Raw genomic sequence first — 21,341 nt, forward strand, 5'->3', positions numbered from 1 at the left:
ATCATTATTAATTGAAGAAAATCGTTTTTTATACTTTCGAATCGTTTTTTTTACTTGCAGAAGAGTTTTTATACTTGGGAATATTTCTTTTGATTGAAGAAAATTGTTTTTACACGAACAAATAATTTTTTTTTTTACTTGCAGAAAATCGTTTTTTTACTTGCAGAAAATTGTTTTTATACTTGCGGGAAAAAAATGTAATTGAAGAAATTTGTTTTTTTTACTTGCAAATCGTTTTTTTACTTGCAGAAGAGTTTTTTGTACTTGGGAATACTTTTTTTAATTGAAGAAAAAAATGTATACTTGCAAATAATTTTTTTAATTGAAGAAAATCGTTTTTATCCTCAGAATTGTTTTTCTAATTGAAGAAATTTGTTTTTATACATGCAAATCATTTTTTTACTTGCACCAAAGTTTTGTTTTACTTGCGAATCGTTTTTTTAATTGAAGAAATTTGTTTTTTTTTACTTGCAAATCGTTTTTTTTTTTTACTTGCAGAAGAGTTTTTTATACTTGGGAATAATTTTTTTAATTGAAGAAAAAAAATACATACTTGCAAATTATTTTTTTAATTGAAGAAAATCGTTTTTATCCTCAGAAATTGTTTTTCTAATTGAAAAAATTTGTTTTTATACATGCAAATCATTTTTTTTACTTGCACCAAAGTTTTGTTTTACTTGCGAATCGTTTTTTTAATTGAAGAAATTTGTTTTTTTTACTTGCAAATCGTTTTTTTTTTTACTTGCAGAGGAGTTTTTTATACTTGGGAATAATTTTTTTAATTGAAAAAATATATATATATACTTGCAAATTATTTTTTTAATTGAAGAAAATAGTTTTTATCCTCAGAAATTGTTTTTCTAAATGAAGAAATTTGTTTTTATACATGCAAATCATTTTTTTTACTTGCACCAAAGTTTTGTTTTACTTGCGAATCGTTTTTTTTTTAATTGAAGAAATTTGTTTTTTTTTACTTGCAAATCGTTTTTTTTTACTTGCAGAAGAGTTTTTTATACTTGGGAATAATTTTTTTAATTGAAGAAAAAAAATATATACTTGCAAATTATTTTTTTAATTGAAGAAAATCGTTTTTATCCTCAGAAATTGTTTTACTAATTGAAGAAATTTGTTTTTATACATGCAAATCATTTTTTTTACTTGCACCAAAGTTTTGTTTTACTTGCGAATCGTTTTTTTAATTGAAGAAATTTGTTTTTTTTTACTTGCAAATCGTTTTTTTTTACTTGCAGAAGAGTTTTTTATACTTGGGAATATTTTTTTTAATTGAAGAAAAAAAATATATACTTGCAAATTATTTTTTTAATTGAAGAAAATCGTTTTTATCCTCAGAAATTGTTTTTCTAATTGAAGAAATTTGTTTTTATACATGCAAATCATTTTTTTTACTTGCACCAAAGTTTTGTTATACTTGCGAATCGTTTTTTTAATTGAAGAAATTTGTTTTTTTTACTTGCAAATCGTTTTTTTTTTTACTTGCAGAAGAGTTTTTTATACTTGGGAATCATTTTTTTAATTGAAGAAAAAAAATATATACTTGCAAATTATTTTTTTAATTGAAGAAAATCGTTTTTATCCTCAGAAATTGTTTTTCTAATTGAAGAAATGTGTTTTTATACATGCAAATCATTTTTTTTACTTGCACCAAAGTTTTGTTTTACTTGCGAATCGTTTTTTTAATTGAAGAAATTTGTTTTTTTTACTTGCAAATCGTTTTTTTTTTTACTTGCAGAAGAGTTTTTTTATACTTGGGAATATTTTTTTTAATTGAAGAAAAAAAATATATACTTGCAAATTTTTTTTTTTAATTGAAGAAAATCGTTTTTATCCTCAGAAATTGTTTTTCTAATTGAAGAAATTTGTTTTTATACATGCAAATAATTTTTTTAACTGCACCAAAGTTTTGTTTTACTTGCGAATCGTGTTTTTAATTGAAGAAAATTGTTTTTACACGAACAAATCATTTTTTAATTGAAGAAAACTGTTTTTATACAAGCAAATCCTTTTATTTGCACAAAGTTGTTTTTATACTTGCGAATCCTTTTTTTACTTGCACAAAAATTGTTTTCATACTTGCGAATCCTTTTTTTAATTGAATACAATTGTTTTTATACTTGCAAACCGTTTTATACATGCAGAAAATATTTTTTTTACTTGCAGAAAATTGTTCTTAAACTTGCGTTTAGTTTTTTTTATTGCAGAAAATAGTTTTTATAATTAGGAATCGTTTTTTTTAATTGAAGAAAAAAAATATATACTTGCAAATAATTTTTTAAATTGAAGAAAATCGTTTTTATCCTCAGAAATTGTTTTTCTAATTGAAGAAATTTGTTTTTATACATGCAAATCATTTTTTTACTTGCACCAAAGTTTTGTTATACTTGCGAATCGTGTTTTCAATTGAAGAAAATTGTTTTTACACGAACAAATAATTTTTTAATTGAAGAAAACTGTTTTTATACAAGCAAATCCTTTTGTTATTTGCACAAAGTTGTTTTTATACTTGCGAATCCTTTTTTTACTTGCACAAAAATTGTTTTCATACTTGCGAATCCTTTTTTTAATTGAATACAATTGTTTTTATACTTGCAAACCGTTTTATTAATGCAGAAAATATTTTTTTTACTTGCAGAAAATTGTTCTTAAACTTGCGTTTATTTTTTTTTATTGCAGAAAATAGTTTTTATAATTAGGAATCGTTTTTTTAAATTGAAGACAATAGTTTTTATCCATGTGAATAATCTTTTTATTGAAGAACATTTTTTTTATGAATCGTTTTATTTTACTCGGAGAAAATTGTTATTGAACTTGCAAAAAAAAAAATCATTATTAATTGAAGAAAATCGTTTTTTATACTTTCGAATTGTTTTTTTCACTTGCAGAAAATTGTTCTTAAACTTGCGTTTAGTTTTTTTTTATTGCAGAAAATAGTTTTTATAATTAGGAATCGTTTTTTTAAATTGAAGAAAATAGTTTTTATCCATGTGAATAATCTTTTTATTGAAGAACTTTTTTTTTTATGAATAGTTTTATTTTACTCGAAGAAAATTGTTATTGAACTTGCAAAAGAAAATCATTATTAATTGAAGAAAATCGTTTTTTATACTTTCGAATTGTTTTTTTCACTTGCAGAAAATTGTTCTTAAACTTGCATTTAGTTTTTTTTATTGCAGAAAATAGTTTTTATAATTAGGAATCGTTTTTTTAAATTGAAGAAAATAGTTTTTATCCATGTGAATAATCTTTTTATTGAAGAACATTTTTTTAATGAATTGTTTTATTTTACTCGAAGAAAATTGTTATTGAACTTGCAAAAAAAAAAAATCATTAATTGAAGAAAATCGTTTTTTATACTTTCGAATTGTTTTTTTCACTTGCAGAAAATTGTTCTTAAACTTGCATTTAGTTTTTTTTATTGCAGAAAATAGTTTTTATAATTAGGAATCGTTTTTTTAAATTGAAGAAAATAGTTTTTATCCATGTGAATAATCTTTTTATTGAAGAACTTTTTTTTTTATGAATCGTTTTATTTTACTGGAAGAAAATTGTTATTGAACTTGCAAAAAAAAAAATCATTATTAATTGAAGAAAATCGTTTTTTATACTTTCGAATTGTTTTTTTCACTTGCAGAAAATTGTTCTTAAACTTGCATTTAGTTTTTTTTTATTGCAGAAAATAGTTTTTATAATTAGGAATCGTTTTTTTAAATTGAAGAAAATAGTTTTTATCCATGTGAATAATCTTTTTATTGAAGAACATTTTTTTTATGAATTGTTTTATTTTACTCGAAGAAAATTGTTATTGAACTTGCAAAAAAAAATCATTATTAATTGAAGAAAATCGTTTTTTATACTTTCGAATTGTTTTTTTCACTTGCAGAAAATTGTTCTTAAACTTGCGTTTAGTTTTTTTTATTGCAGAAAATAGTTTTTATAATTAGGAATCGTTTTTTTAAATTGAAGAAAATAGTTTTTATCCATGTGAATAATCTTTTTATTGAAGAACATTTTTTTAATGAATTGTTTTATTTTACTCGAAGAAAATTGTTATTGAACTTGCAAAAAAAAAATCATTATTAATTGAAGAAAATCGTTTTTATACATTCGAATTGTTTTTTTCACTTGCAGAAAATTGTTCTTAAACTTGCATTTAGTTTTTTTTTATTGCAGAAAATAGTTTTTATAATTAGGAATCGTTTTTTTAAATTGAAGAAAATAGTTTTTATCCATGTGAATAATCTTTTTATTGAAGAACATTTTTTTTATGAATTGTTTTATTTTACTCGAAGAAAATTGTTATTGAACTTGCAAAAAAAAAATCATTATTAATTGAAGAAAATCGTTTTTTATACTTTCGAATCGTTTTTTTACTTGCAGAAGAGTTTTTATACTTGGGAATATTTCTTTTTACTTGCAGAAAATTGTTTTTATACTTGCGGAAAAAAAATTTAATTGAAGAAATTTGTTTTTTTTTTACTTGCAAATCGTTTTTTTACTTGCAGAAGAGTTTTTATACTTGGGAATATTTTTTTTAATTGAAGAAAAAAATGTATACTTACAAATAATTTTTTTAATTGAAGAAAATCGTTTTTATCCTCAGAAATTGTTTTTCTAATTGAAGAAATTTGTTTTTATGCATGCAAATCATTTTTTTAACTGCACCAAAGTTTTGTTTTAATTGTGAATCGTTTTTTTAATTGAAGAAAATTGTTTTTACACGAACAAATCATTTTTTAATTGAAGAAAACTGTTTTTATACAAGCAAATCCTTTTGTTATTTGCACAAAGTTGTTTTTATACTTGCGAATCCTTTTTTTACTTGCACAAAAATTGTTTTCATACTCGCGAATCCTTTTTTTAATTGAATACAATTGTTTTTATACTTGCAAACCGTTTTATACATGCAGAAAATATTTTTTTTTACTTGCAGAAAATTGTTGTTAAACTTGCATTTAGTTTTTTTTTTGCAGAAAATAGTTTTTATAATTAGGAATCGTTTTTTTAAATTGAAGAAAATAGTTTTTATCCATGTGAATAATCTTTTTATTGAAGAACTTTTTTTTTTATGAATAGTTTTATTTTACTCGAAGAAAATTGTTATTGAACTTGCAAAAAAAAAATCATTATTAATTGAAGAAAATCGTTTTTTATACTTTCGAATTGTTTTTTTCACTTGCAGAAAATTGTTCTTAAACTTGCATTTAGTTTTTTTTTATTGCAGAAAATAGTTTTTATAATTAGGAATCGTTTTTTTAAATTGAAGAAAATAGTTTTTATCCATGTGAATAATCTTTTTATTGAAAAACATTTTTTTTTTTATGAATCGTTTTATTTTACTCGAAGAAAATTGTTATTGAACTTGCAAAAAAAAAAAACATTATTAATTTAAGAAAATCGTTTTTTATACTTTCGAATTGTTTTTTTTCACTTGCAGAAAATTGTTCTTAAACTTGCATTTAGTTTTTTTTTATTGCAGAAAATAGTTTTTATAATTAGGAATCGTTTTTTTAAATTGAAGAAAATAGTTTTTATCCATGTGAATAATCTTTTTATTGAAAAACATTTTTTTTTATGAATCGTTTTATTTTACTCGAAGAAAATTGTTATTGAACTTGCAAAAAAAAAATCATTATTAATTGAAGAAAATCGTTTTTTATACTTTCAAATTGTTTTTTTCACTTGCAGGAAATTGTTCTTAAACTTGCATTTAGTTTTTTTTATTGCAGAAAATAGTTTTTATAATTAGGAATCGTTTTTTTAAATTGAAGAAAATAGTTTTTATCCATGTGAATAATCTTTTTATTGAAGAACATTTTTTTAATGAATCGTTTTATTTTACTCGAAGAAAATTGTTATTGAACTTGCCAAAAAAAAAATCATTATTAATTGAAGAAAATCGTTTTTTATACTTTCGAATTGTTTTTTTCACTTGCAGAAAATTGTTCTTAAACTTGCATTTAGTTTTTTTTATTGCAGAAAATAGTTTTTATAATTAGGAATCGTTTTTTTAAATTGAAGAAAATAGTTTTTATCCATGTGAATAATCTTTTTATTGAAGAACATTTTTTTTTATGAATAGTTTTATTTTACTCGAAGAAAATTGTTATTGAACTTGCAAAAAAAAATTGTTTTTTATACTTTCGAATTGTTTTTTTTCACTTGCAGAAAATTGTTTGGGAGGAAAAAAATATTAGGGAGTCAAAACATTTTTTGTGTATTTGTGTAGTTTTAGCAGTAATTTCATTCCTGCTCTGGATTGTCAAGTTTACCGTATTTTCCGCACTATTAGCCGCACCTAAAAACCACAAATTTACTCAAAAGCTGACAGTGCGGCTTATAACCCGGTGCGCTTTATATATGGATTAATATTAAGATTCATTTTCATAAAGTTTAGGTCTCGCAACTACGGTAAACAGCCGCCATCTTTTTTCCCCGTAGAAGAGGAAGTGCTTCTTCTTCTACGCAAGCAACCGCCAAGGTAAGCACCCGCCCCCATAGAAGAGGAAGCGCTTCTTCTTCTACTGTAAGCAACCACCCGCCCCCGTAGAAGAAGAAGAAGCGCGCGGATATTACGTTTCATTTCCTTTGTGTGTTTACATCTGTAAAGACCACAAAATGGCTCCTACTAAGCGACAGGTTTCCGGTTCATGAAAAGACGCAATCTCTCCATCCGCACACGGACTACTATTTCACAGCAACTGCCTAAAGACTTTCAAGAAAAGCTGGCTACTTTCCGTGCATATTGTAAAAACAAGATAGCTGAAAAAAAGATCCGGCCAGAGAACATTATCAACATGGACGAGGTTCCACTGACTTTTGATATTCCTGTGAACCGCACTGTGGATACAACGGGAGCACCATCCATCCATCCATCCATCCATCCATTTTCTACCGCTTATTCCCTTCGGGGTCGCGGGGGGGCGCTGTAGCCTATCTCAGCTACAATTGGGCGGAAGGCGGGGTACACCCTGGACAAGACGCCACCTCATCGCAGGGCCAACACAGATAGACAGACAACATTCACACTCACATTCACACACTAGGGCCAATTTAGTGTTGCCAATCAACCTATCCCCAGGTGCATGTCTTTGGAGGTGGGAGGAAGCCGGAGTACCCGGAGGGAACCCACGCAGTCACGGGGAGAACATGCAAACTCCACACAGAAAGATCCCGAGGCCGGGATTGAACTCACGACTACTCAGGACCTTCGTATTGTGAGGCAGACGCACTAACCCCTCTTCCACCGTGCTGCCCAACGGGAGCACGTACGGTGAATATTCGCACCACAGGGAATGAGAAGTCATCCTTCACTGTGGTTCTAGCTTGCCATGCTAATGGCCAGAAACTTCCACCCATGGTGATATTCAAAAGGAAGACCTTGCCAAAAGAGACCTTTCCAGCCGGCGTCATCATAAAAGCTAACTCGAAGGGATGGATGGATGAAGAAAAGATGAGCGAGTGGTTAAGGGAAGTTTACGCGAAGAGGCCGGGTGGCTTTTTTCACGCAGCTCCGTCCATGTTGATATACGACTCCATGCGCGCCCACATCACGCTGGTTTTTAATATATTATTAAAGTTTGACTGACCTATCTGACTGTTTTTTTGACATTCCCTGTAGCGCAGTTAGATGCGGCTTATAACACGGGGCGGCTTATAGGTGGACAAAGTTTTGAAATATGCCGTTCATTGAATGCGCGGCTTATAACCCAGGGCGGCTTATGGTGCGGAAAATACGGTAATCGTCTTCAGAGCTGAAGTGGACCACAGCGGGGCCAAACTCTACCATGTTTGTTTCTCTGGCTGTTTTCGCCTTTTTATTTGAGGTAGAAAACAAACCACAAATAATATCTGATTATTTGTGGGACTCACCATTCGCTGTGATCTTTGGAAAACAACAACAGCGTTAACCGATCAGTCCGATTTTATATTGCAAATCCAAAATTGCAGATAGCCTTAGTTTTTGTACTGCCAAACACCGCACGTGAAAAACATTCTTTTTGCCCGCGTATCATCAATGGATTGCAAAAAGGAAACAAAACAAAAGATTCCCTGCTTTTTTTTCACTGGTTTAAATGTAACTTAGATATTGGGTTTCACTATGTAAAGCGCTTTGAGTCACTAGAGAAAAGCGCTATATACAGGTAAAAGCCAGTAAATTAGAATATTTTGAAAAACTTGATTTATTTCAGTAATTGCATTCAAAAGGTGTAACTTGTACATTATATTTATTCATTGCACACAGACTGATGCATTCAAATGTTTATTTCATTTAATTTTGATGATTTGAAGTGGCAACAAATGAAAATCCAAAATTCCGTGTGTCACAAAATTAGAATATTACTTAAGGCTAATACAAAAAAGGGATTTTTAGAAATGTTGGCCAACTGAAAAGTATGAAAATGAAAAATATGAGCATGTACAATACTCAATACTTGGTTGGAGCTCCTTTTGCCTCAATTACTGCGTTAATGCGGCGTGGCATGGAGTCGATGAGTTTCTGGCACTGCTCAGGTGTTATGAGAGCCCAGGTTGCTCTGATAGTGGCCTTCAACTCTTCTGCGTTTTTGGGTCTGGCATTCTGCATCTTCCTTTTCACAATACCCCACAGATTTTCTATGGGGCTAAGGTCAGGGGAGTTGGCGGGCCAATTTAGAACAGAAATACCATAGTCCGTAAACCAGGCACGGGTAGATTTTGCGCTGTGTGCAGGCGCCAAGTCCTGTTGGAACTTGAAATCTCCATCTCCATAGAGCAGGTCAGCAGCAGGAAGCATGAAGTGCTCTAAAACTTGCTGGTAGACGGCTGCGTTGACCCTGGATCTCAGGAAACAGAGTGGACCGACACCAGCAGATGACATGGCACCCCAAACCATCACTGATGGTGGAAACTTTACACTAGACTTCAGGCAACGTGGATCCTGTGCCTCTCCTGTCTTCCTCCAGACTCTGGGACCTCGATTTCCAAAGGAAATGCAAAATTTGCATGGTTGGGTGATGGTTTGGGGTGCCATGTCATCTGCTGGTGTCGGTCCACTCTGTTTCCTGAGATCCAGGGTCAACGCAGCCGTCTACCAGCAAGTTTTAGAGCACTTCATGCTTCCTGCTGCTGACCTGCTCTATGGAGATGGAGATTTCAAGTTCCAACAGGACTTGGCGCCTGCACACAGCGCAAAATCTACCCGTGCCTGGTTTACGGACCATGGTATTTCTGTTCTAAATTGGCCCGCCAACTCCCCTGACCTTAGCCCCATAGAACATCTGTGGGGTATTGTGAAAAGGAAGATGCAGAATGCCAGACCCAAAAACGCAGAAGAGTTGAAGGCCACTATCAGAGCAACCTGGGCTCTCATAACACCTGAGCAGTGCCAGAAACTCATCGACTCCACGCCACGCCGCATTAACGCAGTAATTGAGGCAAAAGGAGCTCCAACCAAGTATTGAGTATTGTACATGCTCATATTTTTCATTTTCATACTTTTCAGTTGGCCAACATTTCTAAAAATCCCATTTTTTGTATTAGCCTTAAGTAATATTCTAATTTTGTGACACACGGAATTTTGGATTTTCATTTGTTGCCACTTCAAATCATCAAAATTAAATGAAATAAACATTTGAATGCATCAGTCTGTGTGCAATGAATAAATATAATGTACAAGTTACACCTTTTGAATGCAATTACTGAAATAAATCAAGTTTTTCAAAATATTCTAATTTACTGGCTTTTACCTGTAAATATAATTCACTTCTTTTTTTTTTTTGAGTATGACTGCAAAATAATCCAACATAGGGGCCAAAAGAAAGTTGCGTTTGCCAGCACTTTGATAATGAAGGTGAGAAGCACTAGACTAGTCCCCTTCAAGTAAAAGCGACATAAAATGTTCATTCATTCATTTCTAAATGGGAAAAATGGCTTAGTTTTTCCTACAATTCCGTCTTCACGGGACCATTTGAAACGGATGATGAAAACCAACGTACCACTGTAAATCAACCAGACGAGAAAATGAAGCTGTTGGCGCTATTTCTTGGCCTAATGGCAGACTGATTGCAGGTGTGCGATGGTCCCTGCGCCCCAGGAGCTGCAAACACAGGCACTGTAGCACAAAGAAGGGAGACAGCAGAAAGACAGGTGTGGCAGGACAGGATCATGACCTTTCATCTCATATTTGCACTTTCTTCTTGTCATATTACTGTTCTTTATTGCCCCCATTCTTGCTTATTTGTATTTTTAGAATAAAAAAAGAAAAAGAGCCTGCCGGGTGCCGCACTTTTGACACCCGCGTCCTAAACAATCCGCACACTTTTGTTGACAGCGTGACGTTAACTTGGTGTGTAAAAGCTAAAACGAAGGAAATTGGACTTTTTGAGTCTGCACGCAAAAAAGCTGCTAGCGGGGTTCCCGTGGGTCACTTGAAAGCATTAAAAAAAAATCATTCATTGGATTTTGCGAAAATCAAGGCTAGTGATAGGTCCGGCGACACCGATGCATCGGCGCATGCGTCGAGCTCATAGAGCGAAACCCTGTGTCGGTGCGCGTACCGCTTTTAGAAAGTCACGTGACCGATCATGAGCTGTTTTGGTCACGTGACCGATACGCCAACTGTGTCGTCGCCTCTGTGCCCTGTGAGCGGCTCTTTTCTACAGCCGGAGAAATAATAACTAAGAGAAATCGTCTAAAATGTAATACGTCGGAAAAACTTTTTTTTTTTTTTTTTATAAAAATGTGTAAAAAAAATGTATTAAAAAAATTCCCAGTCCACAATCAGAGTTAGTGCTGCAAGGGTTTCTGGGTATTTGTTCTGTTGTGTTACGGTACGGATGTTCTCCCGAAATGTGTTCGTCATTCTTGTTTGATGTGGGTTCGCAGTGTGGCGCATAGTTTTAACAGTGTTAAAGTTGTTTATTTTAATAAAAATGTGTAAAAAAATTAAATTAAAAAAATTCCCAGTCCACAATCATCCACAACACGTTCTCTTAGATTTCCATGTTATGATACATGTTCACATTATTTATTGACTGTATCTAAAAAAAGATACAAATATATTTTTATTTAAATGAAGATATGAAATAATCCTAAATGAAATACAATGACTCGGTTTATATTATTGTATATACTAGGGCAGGGGTCACCAACGCGGTGCCCGCGGTCACCAGGTAGCCCGTAAGGACCAGATCAGTCGCCCGCTGGCCTGTTCTAAAAAATAGCTCAAAGAGCAGCACTTACCAGTGAGCTGCCTCTATTTTTTTAAATGTTATTTATTTACTAGCAAGCTGGTCTCGCTTTGCTCGACATTTTTAATTCTAAAAGAGACAAAACTCAAATAGAATTTGAAAATCCAAAAAATATTTTAAAGACTTGGAATAAGTGGTAGAAAAAGGATGGATGGATGGGTCTTCACTTGTTTAAATAAATTCATTTATTTTTTTACTTTGCTTCTTATTACTTTTAGATATACAATTTTAGAGAAAAAATACAACCTTAAAAATTATTTTAGGATTTTTAAACAAATATACCTTTTTACCTTTTAAATTTCTTCCTCTTCTTTCCTGACAATTTAAATCAATGTTCAAGTAATTTTTTTTTTTTTTCATTGTAAAGAATAATAAATATTTTAGCTTCTGTTTTTTTCGACGAAGAATATTTGTGAAATATTTCTTCAAACTTACTATGATTAAAATTCAAAAAAATTATTCTGGCAAATCTAGAAAATCTGTAGAATCAAATTTAAATCTTATTTCAAAGTATTTTGAATTTCTTTTAAAATTTTTGTTCTGGAAAATCTAGAAGAAATACTGATTTGTCTTTGTTAGAAATATAGCTTGGTCCAATTTGTTAAATATTCTAACAAAGTGCAGATTGGATTTTAACCAATTCAAAACATGTCATCAAAATTCTAAAATGTATCTTAATCAGGAAAAATTACTAATGATGTTCCATAAATTATTTTTTTAATTTTTTCAAAAAGATTCAAATTAGCTAGTTTTTCTCTTCTTTTTGTCGGTTGAATTTTGAATTTTAAAGAGTCGAAATTGAAGATAAACTATGTTTCAAAATGTTATTTTAATTTTTTTTCGTGTTTTCTCCTCTTTTAAACCGTTCAATTAAGTGTTTTTTCATCATTTATTCTCTACAAAAAACCTTCCGTAAAAGGAAAAAAAAATGTACGACGGAATGACAGACAGAAATACCCATTTTTTTATATATATAAATGTATTTATTTAGCTATTCTTGTTTAAATCACACTTACGTGTAACTTACAAATGACAATATATTTATTTATTTAAGTGTGTATCAAACTGGTAGCCCTTCGCATTAATCAGTACCCAAGAAGTAGTTTTTGGTTTCAAAAAGGTTGGTGACCCCTGTACTAGGGCATCAAATCAGTGTCAGTTGAGTCGGTCCATAGGTTGCCTGTAGGGATTTTTAATGTCCAGCAGATGTCAGTATTTAGTGACACAGTATCGACACAGTATCAATACAGTTTTGCAATGTGTCGAAACGCTTCATGACGCCTCATCAACCCATCACTACTTGAAAGCATTAAAAAAAAAAATCATTCATTGGATTTTGCGAAAATCAAGGCCTTGCATGGCATTGAAAAGCATTAAGTATAGGGCTGCAGCTAACGATTATTTTTCTATCGATTAATCTATAGATTATTTTTTTCGATTAATCGGTTAATCTATAGATTATTTTTTCGATTAATCTATAGATTATTTGTCCTTTTACCGATTTTTTTTATTTTATTTAAAATGAAGAGGAAAAAATAAATGTAGGCCAGTTTTTTTCAAAAGGCATGGCTTTTATTTACAAAAAAAAAAAGTATGGCCACTAGTCAGTCAACATTGACAACAACATGACAAAATATTCTGTAACAATGTAAACATTTAAAACTTTTAACATTTAACACAATTAAAAGTAGCTTATTTGCTTTTTAATGTGCAAATATAAAAGTAAACATCCAGTGCAAATCTTAATATTCTGGAATAGGATAAGCATTTCAAAAGTAAAAGTATTGCTTATTTTGCTTTAAAATGTGCAAAAATAAAGATAAACATCCAATACAAAAAAGTGCAAAACGGAAATATTCTGTAACAAGTGTAAACATTTCAACAAAAGTAAAAGTATTGCTTATTTGCTAAAATGTGCAAAAATAAAGCTAAACATCCAATACAAAAAAGTGTACAGTGTAAACATTTCAACAAAAGTAAAAGTATTGCTTATTTTGCTTAATAACACAACAATGATAGTATGATTAAAGTGAAAGTTAATTGTTGGTTTGTACATAGTATATGTAACTGTTAATGTTGTAAAAGGTATTTGCACAACTAATTAACGTCAGCGTTTGTGACACGTCTTGTGCCGTGGGGTTCTTTCAGGACCGACAGACTGAACGCCAGACGGCTTTGCCGGGTTTACAATCTTTTAATTTTACACAAAGTCTTTTCTCTTCCAACTGCGCGGATCGCGCACCTGGGCACGATTGTGGCGTCGCTCCCGGCGCGCCCCGCCTCGCCGCTCGCTCGCCGCCGCCGCCGCCTCTCCACAGCGTTAAAGAGGAGCGCGTCTTTGTAAACACTGAACAGGCACGCCAAACGCGCCTCTCAGAGCGAAACGGTGCTTTAGTTTATGAATTTACAACGCAGATACAAATGACACATTCATGTTTTTGTGTAATAATGACAACGTATACGCACGCGGACGATTGACTTGTTGATGGTGATGGCAAGAACGCTGTCGGGGGTTTTCTTTTCAAATGTTCGTTCATAGCCGTTGTGCTGCTATGATAGGCCATTTCCGCTCGACACAGTGTGCATACAACAACATTATTAGGCCGTTTATTGAAATACTCCCACACTTTTGACGACTTTTGGTGTGCTTTTTTCCCCTCGCTCGCATCGTCTGCTTTGCGCTCCGCCATGACAGTAAAGTAGTGTGACGTAAATATGCGACGCACAAAAACGGCGTCGACGTATTTATGTAACCGATGACGTCGACTACGTCGACGCGTCATTTCAGCCTTAATTAAGTATAATGTCCAGAGGCAAAGACAACGAAACAAACCACACAACACAGTTTTTAATGCACTTCAAGACATTTATTGAAGTGCATTTTTTGCCAACAAATTGAGTAATTGACCTTCTATTTACAATACTTACAAACACTACAGTAGGAAAAAAAAATTTTTTTGCATTTGAAAGGGTTACTTGCATTGTTATTATTATGTTATGATTAAATCGGTGCTTCATTTGGCCACAGTTTATGTCAACTTTTCAACTATTCAACGTTACCTTTGTCAATTGCTTTCCTTTTTGTCTGTATGCTCTCGACGGTATACCGTAACCACGTGCAGTAACATCCCAGCAGGCACAAGACATTGAAACAACGTTGAGAACTTGTTGAATTGGGTCCTGACGTTGAGCAACTCAAACATAACGTTGAAACAACATGCTTTTTGTCATGTCTGTGTAATCATGTTTTGTTTTAAGTCATGTTTTGTTTAGTTATAGGACTTTTTAGTTTCTGTCTTTTCACTCCCTTGTCTTGTTTCCATGATTACCCCATTAGTTTCACCTGTTCCACGTTTGGACTCATTGTGCACTCTTGATTGTCACCATAGCAACCCATTAGTTTTCACCTGTCACGTCACGCACCTGTTTCACGTCTTGAGTCACGCACCTGTTTTCGTTAATCATGTCTGTAGTATTTAAGTTCAGTGTTTTTCAGTTTGTCTTTCTGACGACCTCACCACATTTATGCTCTGTCCATTCTTTCCATGTCCATTCTTCATGCAACTATTTTTGTCCAAGCCAAGTAAGTTTTTGTTCCATGTTTACAGGTAAAAGCCAGTAAATTAGAATATTTTGAAAAACTTGATTTATTTCAGTAATTGCATTCAAAAGGTGTAACTTGTACATTATATTTATTCATTGCACACAGACTGATGCATTCAAATGTTTATTTCATTTAATTTTGATGATTTGAAGTGGCAACAAATGAAAATCCAAAATTCCGTGTGTCACAAAATTAGAATATTACTTAAGGCTAATACAAAAAAGGGATTTTTAGAAATGTTGGCCAACGGAAAAGTATGAAAATGAAAAATATGAGCATGTACAATACTCAATACTTGGTTGGAGCTCCTTTTGCCTCAATTACTGCGTTAATGCGGCGTGGCATGGAGTCGATGAGTTTCTGGCACTGCTCAGGTGTTATGAGAGCCCAGGTTGCTCTGATAGTGGCCTTCAACTCTTCTGCGTTTTTGGGTCTGGCATTCTGCATCTTCCTTTTCACAATACCCCACAGATTTTCTATGGGGCTAAGGTCAGGGGAGTTGGCGGGCCAATTTAGAACAGAAATACCATGGTCCGTAAACCAGGCACGGGTAGATTTTGCGCTGTGTGCAGGCGCCAAGTCCTGTTGGAACTTGAAATCTCCATCTCCATAGAGCAGGTCAGCAGCAGGAAGCATGAAGTGCTCTAAAACTTGCTGGTAGACGGCTGCGTTGACCCTGGATCTCAGGAAACAGAGTGGACCGACACCAGCAGATGACATGGCACCCCAAACCATCACCCAACCATGCAAATTTTGCATTTCCTTTGGAAATCGAGGTCCCAGAGTCTGGAGGAAGACAGGAGAGGCACAGGATCCACGTTGCCTGAAGTCTAGTGTAAAGTTTCCACCATCAGTGATGGTTTGGGGTGCCATGTCATCTGCTGGTGTCGGTCCACTCTGTTTCCTGAGATCCAGGGTCAACGCAGCCGTCTACCAGCAAGTTTTAGAGCACTTCATGCTTCCTGCTGCTGACCTGCTCTATGGAGATGGAGATTTCAAGTTCCAACAGGACTTGGCGCCTGCACACAGCGCAAAATCTACCCGTGCCTGGTTTACGGACCATGGTATTTCTGTTCTAAATTGGCCCGCCAACTCCCCCGACCTTAGCCCCATAGAAAATCTGTGGGGTATTGTGAAAAGGAAGATGCAGAATGCCAGACCCAAAAACGCAGAAGAGTTGAAGGCCACTATCAGAGCAACCTGGGCTCTCATAACACCTGAGCAGTGCCAGAAACTCATCGACTCCATGCCACGCCGCATTAACGCAGTAATTGAGGCAAAAGGAGCTCCAACCAAGTATTGAGTATTGTACATGCTCATATTTTTCATTTTCATACTTTTCAGTTGGCCAACATTTCTAAAAATCCCTTTTTTGTATTAGCCTTAAGTAATATTCTAATTTTGTGACACACGGAATTTTGGATTTTCATTTGTTGCCACTTCAAATCATCAAAATTAAATGAAATAAACATTTGAATGCATCAGTCTGTGTGCAATGAATAAATATAATGTACAAGTTACACCTTTTGAATGCAATTACTGAAATAAATCAAGTTTTTCAAAATATTCTAATTTACTGGCTTTTACCTGTATAGTCTTTTTGGTTTCATAGTTTATTCTCCGCCACTGTGCGTGCTTTTCGTTTTTTTTTGATATAATAAATAAATCATGTACCTTCATTCCCGTCTCGCCCGTGCCAACTTTCCGTTGCATCCCGGAAAAGCATACACCCAGGACCCAGTCGTGACAGTAGGTCGTCAGCCCGAACAACAGAAAATGAATGAACTTAAATACTATGGACATGATTAGTGAAAGCAGGTGCGTGACTCAAAACGTGAAACAGGTGCGTGACGTGACAGGTGAAAACTAATGGTTGCTATGGTGACCAGACAAGGGAGTGAAAAGACAGAAACTAAACAAAACATGACTTAAAACAAAACATGATTACACAGACATGACACTTTTTGATGACGTTTAATCAATGTTGGGTTCTGACGTTGATTTGACCATTGAATTTTGGTCATTTCCCAACCAATATTCTACAACGGAGGTCCCTAACCACCAGTCAGGGGACCGGTACCGGTTCGTGATGCATTTTCTACCGGGTCGTACAGAAACAGTCAATGCATTTTCTCAGACTTGATTGATTAATTGAAACTTTTATTAGTAGATTGCACAGTACAGTACATATTCCCTACAATTGACCACTAAATGGTAACACCCCAATACGTTTTTCAACTTGTTTAACGGGGGGTCAACGTTAATCGATTCATGGTAAAGGAATTGATTAAAAAAACTTAACTTTCGCCCGTCCCACTAGACACACCAATTAGCTTGTTTATAGACATACTTGCCAACCCTCCCGGATTTTCCCAATGATCCTAGGAGCTATGTTGTCCGGGGGCTTTATGCCCCCTAGTAGGGTCTCCCAAGACAAACTGGTCCTAGGTGAGGGATCAGACAAAGAGCAGCTCGAAGACCTCCATGAAAAATAAAAACCAAGGACCCAGATTTCCCTCGCCCGGACGCGGGTCACCGGGGCCCCCCTCTGGAGCCAGGCCCGGAGATGGGGCACGATGGCGAGCGCCTGGTGGCCGGGCCTGTCCCCATGGGGCCCGGCCGGGCACAGCCCGAAGAGGCAACGTGGATCCCCCTTCCAATGGGCTCACCACCCATAGCAGGGGTCATAGAGGTCGGGTGCGATGTGAGCTGGGCGGCGGCCGAAGGCAGGGCACTTGGTGGTCCGATCCTCGGCTACAGAAGCTAGCTCTTGGGACGTGGAACGTCACCTCGCTGGGGGGGAAGGAGCCTGAGCTAGTGCGCGAGGTGGAGAAGTTCCGGCTAGATATAGTCGGACTCACTTCGACGCACAGCAAGGGCTCTGGAACCAGTTCTCTCGAGAGGGGCTGGACTCTCTTCCACTCTGGCTTTGCCGGCAGTGAGAGGCGACGGGCTCTGGTGGCAATTCTTGTTGCCCCCCGGCTCAGAGCCTGTACATTGGAGTTCAACCCGGTGGACGAGAGGGTAGCTTCCCTTTGCCTTCGGGTGGGGGAACGGGTCCTGACTGTGGTTTGCGCTTACGCGCCAAACCGCAGCTCAGAGTACCCACCCTTTTTGGATTCACTCCAGGGAGTACTTGAGAGTGCTCCCCCGGGTGATTCCCTCGTTCTACTGGGGGACTTCAATGCTCATGTTGGCAGCGACAGTGAAACCTGGAGAGGCGTGATTGGGAAGAATGGCTGCCCGGATCTAAGCCCGAGCGGTGTTTTGTTATTGGACTTTTGTGCCCGTCACAGATTGTCCATAACGAACACCATGTTCAAACATAAGGGTGTCCATATGTGCACTTGGCACCAGGACACCCTAGGCCGCACTTCCATGATCGACTTTGTAGTTGTGTCATCGGATTTGCGGCCTCATGTTTTGGACACTCGGGTTAAGAGAGGGGCGGAGCTTTCTACCGATCACCACCTGGTGGTGAGTTGGCTGCGATGGTGGGGGAGGATGCCGGACAGACCTGGCAGGCCCAAACGCATTGTGAGAGTTTGCTGGGAACGTCTGGCAGAGTCTCCTGTCAGAGAGAGTTTCAATTCCCACCTCCGGAAGAACTTTGAACATGTCACGAGGGAGGTGCTGGACATTGAGTCCGAATGGACCATGTTCCGCGCCTCTATTGTCGAGGCGGCTGATTGGAGCTGTGGCCGCAAGGTAGTTGGTGCTTGTCGTGGCGGTAATCCTAGAACCCGTTGGTGGACACCGGCGGTGAGGGATGCCGTCAAGCTGAAGAAGGAGTCCTATCGGGTTCTTTTGGCTCATAGGACTCCCGAGGCAGCGGACAGGTACCGACAGGCCAAGCGGTGTGCGGCTTCAGCGGTCGCAGAGGCAAAAACTCGGACATGGGAGGAGTTCGGGGCAGCCATGGAAAACGACTTCCGGACGGCTTCGAAGCAATTCTGGACCACCATCCGCCGCCTCAGGAAGGGGAAGCAGTGCACTATCAACACCGTGTATGGTGAAGATGGTGTTCTGCTGACCTCGACTGCGGATGTTGTGGATCGGTGGAGGGAATACTTCGAAAACCTCCTCAATCCCACCAACACGTCTTCCTATGAGGAAGCAGTGCCTGGGGAGTCTGTGGTGGGCTCTCCTATTTCTGGGGCTGAGGTTGCTGAGGTAGTTAAAAAGCTCCTCGGTGGCAAGGCCCCGGGAGTAGATGAGACCCGCCCGGAGTTCCTTAAGGCTCTGGATGCTGTGGGGCTGTCTTGGTTGACAAGACTCTGCAGCATCGCGTGGACATCGGGGGCGGTACCTCTGGATTGGCAGACCGGGGTGGTGGTTCCTCTCTTTAAGAAGGGGAACCGGAGGGTGTGCTCTAACTATCGTGGGATCACACTCCTCAGCCTTCCCTGTAAGGTCTATTCAGGTGTACTGGAGAGGAGGCTACGCCGGATAGTCGAACCTCGGATTCAGGAGGAACAGTGTGGTTTTCGTCCTGGTCGTGGAACTGTGGACCAGCTCTATACTCTCGGCAGGGTCCTTGAGGGTGCATGGGAGTTTGCCCAACCAGTCTACATGTGTTTTGTGGACTTGGAGAAGGCATTCGACCGTGTCCCTCGGGAAGTCCTGTGGGGAGTGCTCAGAGAGTATGGGGTATCGGACTGTCTGATTGTGGCAGTCCGCTCCCTGTATGCTCAGTGCCAGAGCATGGTCCGCATTGCCGGCAGTAAGTCGGACACGTTTCCAGTGAGGGTTGGACTCCGCCAAGGCTGCCCTTTGTCACCGATTCTGTTCATAACTTTTATGGACAGAATTTCTAGGCGCAGTCAGGGCGTTGAGGGGATCTGGTTTGGTGGCTGCAGGATTAGGTCTCTGCTTTTTGCAGATGATGTGGCTTCATCTGGCCAGGATCTTCAGTTCTCACTGGATCGGTTCGCAGCCGAGTGTGAAGCGACTGGGATGAGAATCAGCACCTCCAAGTCCGAGTCCATGGTTTTCGCCCGGAAAAGGGTGGAGTGCCATCTCCGGGTTGGGGAGGAGATCTTGCCCCAAGTGGAGGAGTTCAAGTACCTCGGAGTCTTGTTCACGAGTGAGGGAAGAGTGGATCGTGAGATCGACAGGCGGATCGGTGCGGCGTCTTCAGTAATGCGGACGCTGTATCGGTCCGTTGTGGTGAAGAAGGAGCTGAGCCGGAAGGCAAAGCTCTCAATTTACCGGTCGATCTACGTTCCCATCCTCACCTATGGTCATGAGCTTTGCAGCTCATGTTGAAACAACATGCTTTTTGAAGACGCTTAGTCAATGGTCTGACGGTCTGACGTTGATTTGACCATTGACATTTGGTTATTTCCCAAACAACAACGTTGGATCCAACGTTAGGCATCAACGCTGTCTCAATGTACAAATACCACTATTTCGCAACATTGTTTCAAAGTCCGTTTTAAAGGACGTGTACGTATAATCCACGTATCAATGTCTTGTGCCTGCTGGGATGGTCGTTAAAAGTGTTTTAAGTTGCATTAAAAAAGCATTCAATTAGATTTTCTGATACCCGCAGCGTACTCGATTGTGTTGACGTTTTGTCGCCGTGTTGTGTACCCTCAGCTGGTTCGCTACACCACCAAGGGTCAGCTGATGTTGGGCGCGCTGGGCTTCCACAACTGGTGCGCTCGCTGCATAGTGGACGACCAGGACAGCGACGTACCGCGCCACCAGCCCTGCAACAAGGTGACGGACGTGCTGAAGAGCTTGTGGTTCTACACTCCGGTGAGTGCCGCGTTTGGTGAGTTCGCAGGTCAAAAGGGGAAGCGAGAGGCCGTCTGTCACAGTTTTTCGCCCCGTAGAACGGCAGGGTGCAAAACGCGGGCACAAAGCGGTGCCTGGAGGTGGTGCGCACCGGGATCGAGCCCTTCTTCAAGGTGGTGATGCAGAATTGCTCCGGACAGAGGTGGTCCATTACCCCGATCCACGTCCAACCGTGAGGCTCCACGCTGCATGTCTTGTTCACAAACATTTATGCCCTGTGAGCATTAGAACTAATGAGAGCAAATCATCCATCCATCCATCCATCCATTTTCTACTGCTTGTCCCTTTCGTGGTCGCGGGGGGTGCTGGAGCAAAATCATTCTGTCGCAAATCACCCGCTGTGTGTGCACCTTAAATGACTAGATAACCTAATAATAGACCTCTACTGTACACTACACATCATACACTAGTACTAGTACCATGAGTACACATCATACACTAGTACTAGTACCATGAGTACACATCATACACTACTACTAGTGCCATGAGTACACATCATACACTAGGACTAGTACCAGGAGTACACATCATACACTAGGACTAGTACCATGAGTACACATCATACACTACTACTAGTACCATGAGTACACATCATACACTAGTACTAGTACCATGAGTACACATCATACACTAATACTAGTATCACGACTACACATCATTCACTAGTACTAGTACCATGAGTACACATC

General features: G+C 37.2%; 1 protein-coding gene across 3 annotated transcripts in view; it reads left to right on the forward strand.

The window, feature by feature from the left end:
- Positions 1 to 20,906, forward strand: part of LOC133614342 (polypeptide N-acetylgalactosaminyltransferase 17-like) — a 100,010-nt gene extending 79,104 nt beyond the window's left edge. For 2 of the 3 annotated variants that reach the window (XM_061972214.2, XM_061972212.1), the window contains exons 10-12: positions 10,066 to 10,143; positions 20,452 to 20,613; positions 20,691 to 20,906. In XM_061972214.2, the coding sequence (XP_061828198.1) occupies positions 10,066 to 10,143; positions 20,452 to 20,613; positions 20,691 to 20,828 (378 nt within the window). In that variant the 3' untranslated portion in view covers positions 20,829 to 20,906. The remainder of the gene's footprint in view (positions 1 to 10,065; positions 10,144 to 20,451; positions 20,614 to 20,690) is intronic. The other variant, XM_061972213.1, reaches the window with a different exon arrangement.
- The last annotated feature ends 435 nt before the right edge of the window (positions 20,907 to 21,341 follow it).

This window comes from Nerophis lumbriciformis, linkage group LG17 (genome assembly GCF_033978685.3).
Source record: "Nerophis lumbriciformis linkage group LG17, RoL_Nlum_v2.1, whole genome shotgun sequence".
NCBI classification, from domain to species: Eukaryota; Metazoa; Chordata; class Actinopteri; order Syngnathiformes; family Syngnathidae; genus Nerophis; species Nerophis lumbriciformis.